The 10645-nt window shown below is 40.2% G+C and overlaps 1 protein-coding gene across 1 annotated transcript in view; it reads left to right on the top strand.

Moving 5' to 3' along the window:
• Nucleotides 1-3313: 3313 nt before the first annotated feature.
• Brwd3 (bromodomain and WD repeat domain containing 3) overlaps nucleotides 3314-10645 on the top strand; it is a 92528-nt gene continuing 85196 nt past the window's right edge. The window contains exons 1-4 of the mRNA XM_051141811.1: nucleotides 3314-3559; nucleotides 3692-3750; nucleotides 3953-3982; nucleotides 4379-4438. Of these exons, the coding sequence (XP_050997768.1) occupies nucleotides 3529-3559; nucleotides 3692-3750; nucleotides 3953-3982; nucleotides 4379-4438 (180 nt within the window). The 5' untranslated portion in view covers nucleotides 3314-3528. The remainder of the gene's footprint in view (nucleotides 3560-3691; nucleotides 3751-3952; nucleotides 3983-4378; nucleotides 4439-10645) is intronic.

Here is a 10645-nt window from a genome sequence, read left to right as displayed (position 1 = left end):
TCTCTCACCATGTAGGTTCTGGGATTAAACTCAGGTTGTCAGGTTTGGTAGCAAGTACCTTTACCCACCAAGCCAACTTGCCTACTGTCTGTCTGTCTTTCTTTCTTTCTTTCTTTCTTTCTTTCTTTCTTTCTCCCTCCCTTCCTTTGTTTCTTCTTTTGAGATATTTTTATGTAGGTAGGAAGGTTTCAAAATCACTGTGTGGCCAAAGATAGTGCTGAACTCTTAATGTCCCTGCATCAAATTCCCAAGTGCGAGGATTATAACAACTCATCCATGTCTGGCAATATTGCATACTTTTCTACATAAATCCATTTTTACTGTAACAGATGAAAATTTCCTTCCTTTCCTAATCAAAACTTTGGGAAAAAAATTAAAGACAGCAACATGGTTCAGTGGGTGAAGGCACATGCTGCCAAGCCTGACAATGTGGATTTAATCCTGGGACCCACACAATGCAGGGAAAAACCAGCTTCCACATGCTGTCTTCTGCCCTCCACAAGTACACACATACAGAGAAAGAGGGAGAGAGGGGGAAGAGAAAGAGAGACAGAGAGAGACAGAGACAGAGACAGAGACAGAGAGAAACAGAAAATGGCCACACCTTAAGACTGGTGACTGTGTTATGTTACTTCAAAGTGTCTGATAAGTGTCTGATTAATGAACATTAGTTCTAAACAATGAATATTTTTTGTGGGAAGACACACACTTCAAAAACTTTCTATGTATGCATCTCAGAAAAATGTGTTCATCAGTTTTTTGCTTATCATTTCCAAAATTCACCCTTCCTGGTGGCTCTGTGGAAAGGAATTCAGGCTTTAAATATTTTTCCTTTTGTCAATTTCTTTGGTCTTTTATCAGTTGTAGCTTATTCTTTCTTTTTAATTTCATCACATGAGTTATATTGCCCTTTAAATCATGGTAGTGGTACCAGGAATAAAAAATTAAGGAATTTCTAACTTAAAAAAAAAAATAAGAGAACACTGGAATCAATGCAGGAAATTTTGCTTCCTGAAAGTTTCTGATGTGTCCATCAGATAGTCTATGCCTGAAACTGATGAAGTGCTCTCTCCAGTTCCCCTCATCTCTCTAAGATAGATCTCACTGTCTCTCAGGGCAGCTTGGAATTAGCAATGTATCCAAGTGTAGTTTTGAACTAAAGCTCCTTTTGCCTCAGCCAATTTAGTGTTGGGATTATAGGTCTATCTGTCTACACAAGGTTAATCTGTATTGTTTTTACTCCTAATCTCTTATCACTTCAAATTCCTGTTAACTTAGTTATTTTACCTTAAGGCCAGGTGACCTTCTCTCCTCATATACACAATAAATAAGTAAAAATTGAAAAACAATTTTATACAAAGTAATTTCTTACCTTAAGCTTCTGTAACTGTATGGGGTTTTCTCTCTTAATTGCATCCAAATGTATACTTTAGTGATCACTGGGATAATGATGTCACATACCTTTTGAAATAGAACACAATTATATTCTCACATGACTTCTACAAAACTTTCTTAGTAACCATGGCAAATATTATTTATTCTTATACTTTACACAAAAGAAGTATAATTAATGCACTCTAGGTGCTTTAAAGCACTTGGTATGATGAAGGAAAAAATAGCCTATCTCCCATGTTATTGTAAGGATTAAGTGAGCTACAGTAGGTAAAAATGTGGTAATGGCTTTGGTAAAAGTTAATTGTTAATTATATTGTATTGAACTGTAAAAATTACTATTTCAGGTGGACAGTGGTGGTGCACGCCTTTAATCCCAGCACTTGGGAGGCAGAGGCGGATAGCTGTGAATTCAAGGCCAGCCTGGTCTACAAAGTGAGTCCAGGACAGCCAAGGCTACAGATAGAGAAACTCTGTCTCAAAAAATCAAAAATAAATAAAAACAAATAAATAAAAATTAATATTTCAGAAAATACCTTCCAATGATTTTCTAAAGTTTTACATTTCTTCTATTTTTTCAAATTCTGATCATACCAAAGATAAGCATTTCATTTTGCAATTATCTGTGTTATTACTTTCTGAATAAAAGAAATGAACAAAAAGAGTTACTGAGGCTATACTAACTTTATATTAACTTAATTGAATTCTAGGCCTTCTGTGATAATGGCTGAGTTCCCTGAATCAGAAAACCAAACTCCCACTATAGCCATAAATTTAGAAGATGAACCTTCAAATAATGTATACAATTCAAATAGTAATTGTTTTCCAATCGTGTTTAGCTTCGACAAATTCTGATTTCAAAGTATAGAGAACAGCTGTTAAAAGAAACTGGGGGAGTCAAGTGAATCAGTTTACTCAAACCCTGTCAAGTATTATATACTTTCATGCCTGAAGATTTACCTACTAACAGGAAAGCCAGGGTTGTGCTAAGAGCTGAGGTTATATGTTAAAACAATTGTTGTCTCAAACCTGTAGGAAAGGACTTTGTAAACTGGAGTGGTGACTCTTGCCTGCCATGTGAGCACCAGGGAAGCCAAGGAAAAGAATTGCCACTGAATTCCAGGTAAGTCTTGGATATATATACTGAAAGCATGTCAGAAAATATCACTTAAAAGACAAAACAAACTATCATTTCTATCCAAATTTCAATGAATAGTTAAGAACTTTAAAATGTTTTGGCAGTATTTCAAAACAGTTCAAACTTATCCTACAGGAGCGGGGAAGATACAGTCTGTTGACCATTTCAGAAGGGGGAACCGGCTTCGCGGTTAAAGTGTAAATTTCTCAGGCAATATCTACCAGAATCAAGGGGAGTTTTCTATAAGAATATGATTTCAGTGCTCTGGGTCATCAGGTAAATACAGCATTTTCATTTGGTACACTGTTCCTCCTTTGGAAACAAAACCTTTCAGTGGCTAGCGACTTTTTCTTGCGGTAGGGAAAGAAAAAACAAACCAAACCCTTTTGGCGACGTAAGGTAAGCTAAGTTAAGTCAGTCCCTCGCAAGTTTCTCGTGATCATGCCAGGAGAAAGGATCCCTCGTGCCGGAAAGAGTCCGAACGCCCTTACAGGAAGGGTTAGCAACTCTGGAGCTCCTGGTCACCAACTCCACCACAGAGTTTTACAAAGGTTGCCAGAGCGTCTGCCAGCATTTAGCACCTCTTCCTTCTTGCCAGGGCAGTAGCTAGGCAACCTCCGTCCGGCTTAGGCGGCTGAAGCTAGGCTGCCTTCTTAGTGCCTCTGGCGGCGAGCCTGGAGCTCTGCAAGCAGCTCCCTCCCCTTTCCCCCCTTCCATGGCTCCACCCCCTTTCCCCCGCCCACCCCTCCGCGACTTCGGCTCCTCCCTCTCCTTCTCTTGCTCTCTCCTTCCTCCTCCGCCTCCCGGGCTCTTGGGCTAGAATATCTATGGGTCGAAACGTGATGCGATGAATCCGAGAGAGACCGAAACTGGGACGAGGAGTGCGGCGGAAGCGGCGGGACTCCCAAGCATGGGGGCTTCACCACAATAGAGGCAGCGCCCCCACCCGCCCCCGCCAGCGCTCCCGAGCGAAGCCCCCAAACCCCCTTGGGAAAAGGATGGCGGCGGCACCTACCCAGATTGAAGCCGGTGGGTAGCTGAGCCGGGGGCTAGAGGGATGGGGGCTTTGCGCGACTGCTGTCAGAATTTTTTTTTAAAAGCTTGTATCTCTCTTCCTTGCCTCTTTTTCTACGTCTCCCCCCACCCCCACCCCTTCTTTAGAGCTGTATTACCTGATCGCTAGGTTCTTGCAGTCCGGACCCTGTAACAAATCCGCTCAGGTGAGAGGGAAAACGATATCTGGGAGTGTTGGGGAATGGTCCCAATGGGGAAATTGAGGCACCGGGTGAGCAGTGCAGTGGAAGGTGAGGGAAAGGCCGGCCTCGGTTAGTCCTACAGTCAGTGGCTGTGTTGGAAGTGGGGAGGGAGGAACGGGTTGGCGCCCCAGTCTGCTCCTCACATCCGTGTTTCCCTCTTCCTCAGGTGCTAGTGCAAGAGCTCGAGGAGCATCAGGTATGGACCCCCTCTGGGAAGCGGTGGGGAGGGCTGAGGAGACACTAGAGAAAGGGTAAGGTAGGGCAGGGGCCGAGGGCAGGGGCCCGGAGGGAGCCTTCAAGCTGGACACTCCAGGCTGTTGTCACTTGGGGTGAGCAGGGTTCTTTCCTAAGAAGGGGCGGACAACGCAGGGGTCTTAACTCGTTGCCTTTTATTTCTGCGGGAGGTGTTGTTTCAGGATTTCCTTCCCTTTGGCCTGCCCCCCACCCCCAACCCCCGGCAAGGTGGCTATAGCTGTTGGGACTGGAGAAATGAAAACGCTAAAGGGTCTAGGACTGAGCTCCAGGCTGGGTGCTACTGATGGGGAGCAGAGGCTTTTCCTTCACCCCCCTTTTCTTTTCCTCCGGCCCCCAGCTGATTCCGCGCCGCTTAGACTGGGAGGGGAAAGAACACCGAAGAAGCTTCGAGGATCTGGTTAGTAAACTTTTCATTTAAACTTAGCCCAACTCTTTCTCCACTCCCTCCCCACCTTGTGCCCCCAACCCGCCCCTGACCCTTCAGCCCTCCCGTCTCCCGGAGCCTGCTGTTTGGTGTTCGAACGACTGCCCCTTCCCCCTCCCAGCGTGTGGGAAAGGGTACCTTGCCCTCTTCCAGCCTTGCTTATTTTCACCCCAAAACTTTGAAGAATGTGAGTTGGTTATCAGAGGTGCTGTGTTGTGGATTATGACTGTGTTACAAACATCGGAGAAGGCCCATTGTAGGGGGAGAAGGGACAGAAACCAGGGGGTTATCTTGGGGCACGTACCAAGGACTGACGCTGGCCAATGACAGCGTTGGTAACAGCCCAGAGTTCCGGATTAGTGGAAGAAAACTGGTTTCTGGTTGGTCCTGGCTTGAAATACGGGAACTGAGGCCAGGCTTGGGTGGTTTTTTTTTTCTTTCTCTCTCTCTCCTCTCGCTTCTCTCCCCGCTCTCTCTCTCCTCTCTCTCTCCTCTCTCCTCCTCCACCCTCACTCTCACTCTCCCTCTCTCTCTCTCCTCTCTCTCCTCCTCTCCTCTGCTCCTCTCTCTCGCTCTCTCTCTCTCTCTCTCTCTCCTCCTCGCTCTCTCTCTCTCTCCCTCTCTCTCTCTCCTCCTCACTTCCTCCTCTCCTCTCTCTCCCCCTCTCCCCCTTTTTCTTTCTTTCTTTTTTTCTTTTTAAAGGGGAGAGGAGAAAGAACTCAGAAGGGAAGCTGACTTGTAACTGAGGAAAATGATACAAATAAAAATACTAAGGACTACTGAGTGAATTCCAAGATTTGCTGTCTTTAGATAATCGACTACTTAATAAAAATATTGTTGTATATTATTTACAATCTTAGAAAATAGCACATTAATTCATCAGCAAAGTGCATTTTTACAAATACATTTTTACTAAATAAAAACTATGGAGTATGACCTTTTAGGAATAGGTGAACAGGATTTCAGGATTAGAAGACAACAAAGGGCATTTAATAAAGAATATACTTTAGTTAAGGACCAAAGGTCTTGGATTGACTGTCTTTTCTCCTGCAAATATAATTCCTAATGTAAGTGCACCTCCTGTTCTACACTGAGACAAAAAGGTTATCCATTATAGTTTTAAAAGGATTCTTCTGCTAGTCACAGATATAGAATTGTATCATAATAAAAGGAGTGATAATAAAATTAAATTCAGCTATCTTTCTTCCAAATAAGATCCAAATGAGGAAAGTCCCATAAAGTGGAGAAAAAAAGTTAAGGGTAGTAAAATAAACAAAAAGAAAATTATTTAAAAATTACTTGAAAGAAAACATTTAAATGTTGTGGTATTCATTTTGATAATTATATTACAAGAATAGAGACATGTTAATTATTAAAGAAACTATGACTTTTTCCCTAATGTTTTGCAGATCCAAAAATAGTATAATTGTAATAGGGGTGAATGCTACCACTAGTACTGTTAATGGTTATAATTACAAATTATTTTTGAATACCTGTTACTATTAATTTTCAGTCAGAATTTTTTGTTGTTGTTGTTGTTAGATATAAGTTCTACTTGTACTTCAGAAGACAAAAACCAAAGTATTAATATATGTTTTAGTACGTAAGTACTGATACATGTTGGAAAAAAGTTTTACTTCTGTGTATATGAGCAATTTTTTAAACCATTTCCAGTTTATGTATGTGTGAGTGCACGTAGATCATATTTGAGGAAATAGCAAAAGGAAACTTAAAAGGAAAGCTCTATTTTTAAAACTAACTTGATATCTCACCACACAATTTAAAAGCCAGTTTACTAGTCCTTTTCATAATCTGTAAAGGCAGCTTTTTATATAATTATAATCAGTGTCCATTTTCTGCTTTATAGTTTTCTGACAGTACATTTGCGTGCCTTGTGTTATTTGAATGGGCATATTGTAATGGCAAGAAAAACACTTAGTTGTATTTTAGATACTATGAATTGCCTTTAATTCTTCCCCCTTTTTGCTAATGTTTTTGCATAATTAGATGGTCTTTTGGTATTGCCTTCTTCAAGAGTCCCCTGGACTTTTTTCTCTAGAGTGGATTTATGAATAAGGTCAAAGTGGCTCAGTTTTGTAGCTTTGTCATATACTGAAGGTCACTCTCTAGAAGCCTGTACTTCTATATATAATGCTAACAACATCTAGTGACAGTGTGAACTTTTATAGTTTTAAAATCATTTAAAATGGTTTTAATATATAATAATAGTCTTGAGTTGATTTAAATAGACTTTTTTATTAGTAGTAAGGCTTACTTAACCCTTAATAGTTACTTTTAAAATCATTGTTAATATTCTTATCTACTTATATGGACTTGATTTTATTCTTTCATATATTTGTTTTGTTAGCATGTTTGAGACAGGGCTACATACTATTGGGTAGGCTAACCTGGAGCTAATTATGTAGTCCAGGCTTGCTTCAAGTTCAAAGCAACCTCGTGCTTCAACCTTAGAAATGCTGGCTGGGGTTATAGGTTTGATCCATCTCAATGACACTTATTTATTTATTGGGTTGGTATTGTTATACAAAGTTTTATAATTTAGCTAGGGCTGGCATTGAATTTGTGATTTTCTGTGTAGAACTTGTGATACTCTGGTAGATTCAAACTCACATTACTTCTTCCCCAGGTTTCCAGGCAGGCATGTGCCAGTCTACATTTTCTTATACACACACACGCGCGCACACACACACACACACACACACACACACACACGCACCCACACACGCATGGGGATGGGGGAGTGGGAGAGGGAAAGGGAAGAACTGAGTAGTTTATTCATAAATTACATTCCAAGGCCTTTTATATGTAGGACATTTTTTATTGCTTGAATATATATTGATGTACCCTTGCTTTTTCACATTACGTTTTTATATTATGTCCTTTTCTTATTCTTTTTCTGTGTTCTTTGTTGGTATTTTTAATCCATGGTATTGAATGTACTAATTGGAATAGTATAGGTTATATTACCCTTTTTTAATATACAAAATATACTAGGCAATATTAAAGTAAATTTGTCAAAGTTAATATGATCACAAGAGATTATATGATCATTATTGTCTTTAAAAAGAATACATACACTTATGAAGAGAATTGTTATCATTCCAAGAGTTTTCATCTTTGTACAATATATTCAGACTTCTAAAACTTCTTTAGGCAGGTGGCCGCAGTGGCACACACCTGTAATCCGAGGCCTAGTCTACAGCCAAGGCTACCCAGAGAAACCCTGTCTTTAAAAACTGAAAAAGAAAAAAAAAAAAAAGAAAGAAAGAAAAAACCTTTTTTGGAAGTATTGAGGATTGAACCATGCACATCATGCATAGAAAGCAAGCACTATGACTGAGCCACAGCCTAGCCCTATTAAGAGTGTTTTCATGTTGTCATTTGATTCATAACAACTGCTTTAAAACTATATATTAGCATTCCACACATACCTATATTCTTTTTTTTTTACCTTGCCCAGCTTTTGCCTAATTGCTAACAATAGCTTAAATGGGCTACTGACATAGCAGACTAATTTTTTGAGTCCTGGTAGCATAGTTGTTGACTGTATAAATATGGAAGTAATTTAAACACTTGTGATTTAAAAACTGCTCTGTGACACACAGTCATAGTTAGGAAGAATAGAATGAAGCATGTGAAACCCAAACCATGTGCCTCAAAGGCAATGCGGTGCACTGTTGTAACATTAACTGATACTAAGGCAGAGCAGACAGTCTCTGGAAGCTATGGTTGCCATTGCTGACTTACTAGAGTAACTTATCCATTGTTGCTTACTGAAGCAAAGTTTAACATTTACCTAAGTTTGGCTGTAGGCAACACGCATTCAGTGATTAAAATTTTTCTGGAGAAGCGTGTGACTGTGCATGTGAGTATATGAATTAGGTGTGTTTTTTGTGCATGTGGAGGCCAGAGGTTGACAGGGGTTATCTTCCACAGTTGCTTTGTACTTAAAATAAGCCTTTTAATAAGCACTAGAGTAATTAAAAAAATTTAATTAATAATATAACTACATCATTCCCTCTTCCCTTTTTTCCCTCTGAACCCTACCATATGCTCATTCTTGTTCTTCTTTCAAATTCGTGATGTCATTTTTCATTAATTGTTGTTACATGAATATATGTATCCGGATATACATATATCCTTAAATATAACATGCTCAGTCTGTATGTTAATTGTATGTATAATTTCAGGACTGACCATTTGTTTTTGGATAATCAGTTGGTGTGCTCTTCCCTGGGAAAGACTATTTCTCCCACTCTTAGCATTCCTTATTATTTTTAATAGAATCTTTTATTTCTTTTGATCATTTCATGCATGTAAGCAAAATAGATTGCTAATATCCACTGCATACCCCTTATTTTTGGAGACAATATCTCTCACTGAATCTACTGTTTTAATTCAGCAACACTAGCTGGTCAGCAAAGCCCAGTATCCTCCTGTGTCTATCTCCTCAAGGCTAGGATTACAAGTCTATGTTGCCTTGCACAGGTATTTACATGGGTGTTGATGACCCCAGCTGAGGTCCTCATGATTGTGTTGCAAGCACATTACCCTCTGAGCCATCTTCCCAACCTGGGTCAAATCCTCTTTGTCATGTGTTTCCTATGACCAGTATAATTTGTGTGCTTCTGTTTTACAATTGTTTGCTGATTGCTTAGGAATCCTTTTGGTAACAAATAGCAATTAAAAGTGTCATGTACATTTGTACACACACACACACACACACACACAGAGAGAGAGAGAGAGAGAGAGAGAGAGAGAGAGAGAGAGAGAGAGAGAGAGAGAGTTTATTTAATCTGTTAGCTAATGCTTAGTTTACTCCCTTCATTGTCCTATTGTCCTTCTCCACTGAGCAGCTTCTAGTATCCTCTACTTTCTAGACATTTATGTAGGCCTTTAAGCTGTCTTCCTTGCCCTCCCCCTCCTTTTTCTTTGTTGTTTTTAGGCAGTGTTTCATTGTTGCCCTGACTGTGCTGGAACTGGCTCTGGAGACCACACTGGCCTGGAAATCACCAGGATCTGCCTGCCTCTGCTTCCAGCTGGAATTACAGATGGCTCCACCACACCCAGCCACCTTCATTAGCACTTCTTGAAGTGGTGTAAACTGTGAGATTCTTGAACCTAAGAGGATCTGTTTCCTGAGGCAATCTTTAAACCAGCAGAAAAAGAAAGAAAGGCTACTAATCACAAAGGAGAGTTTTAGGGAGTCTGTACTCCTAGTTGACCACCCTGCTGAAGACTGCTGAGTCTCCAGACATGGTGGCGCACCTTTAATCCCAGCACCAAGGAGGCCAGCAGATCTAATCTAAGAAGCAGGCTCCAGGACAGCCAGGGCTGTTAAACAGAAACCCTGTCTGGAAAAAAAAAAATGAAGATAAAAGGAAAAGAAAGAAAAAAGTGTTCTGACTAGAGAAAGACCTACTACTCTTCCTGTTTCTGCACAACTGCCCCCCCCCTTTGTATCCACTCACAGTTTTTGAATAATTATCTGAACATCATTTTTGTTTTTACAAAGTTGCCAAAACATTTACGATTTGACTTTATGATTTAATCTTGGCTTTTAAGTAAATCTAAAAGGTTACAGAATACTTTTTCATTAGCCATAGCTCTTTACTCTGGGGGAAAATAGATAACTTTATTTTTGCTTCTTTTTGATTGTTTTTTAAGACAGGATTTCTCTGTGTAGCCTTGACTGTCCTGGAATTTGGTGGCTTCAAACTCAGAGATCCACCTGCCTCTTCCTCCCAAGTATTGGGATTAAAGTTATGAGCCGCCACCCAGCTAGTTTTGCTTCTTGTCATGTAACCCCTGACACTTGGAGTTTTGATTTATTTCTATTTACTAGTTTGTTGTCTCCACGGCGACTGCCATTGGCAGTGGAATCTTTTTGAGGGGGGTGGGTTGGGGAAGGAGATTGTGTGATATAGGGTATATTGCACCTCTAGGGTAGTTATTTGAGGTTTTATTGCAAGTACAAAAACTGTTGAGTTGGTCAAGGGCCAAAAAATATTTGCCAAGACAGACATCAACTAACTACTCTGTGCAGATTCTCCCATATAACATTTACTTTCTATAAGGAGCTCAGTTTGTTGTTGGGAGCGCGGAATCGCGTAGTTTGTATGTATGTAAATAGACAGTGCCATGAGCTTTTTTCCTTTT

Source organism: Acomys russatus, chromosome X (genome assembly GCF_903995435.1).
Source record: "Acomys russatus chromosome X, mAcoRus1.1, whole genome shotgun sequence".
Lineage (NCBI taxonomy): Eukaryota > Metazoa > Chordata > Mammalia > Rodentia > Muridae > Acomys > Acomys russatus.
Note: the sequence above shows the minus strand (reverse complement) of the source record. Positions and strands in the feature narration are given on the sequence as shown.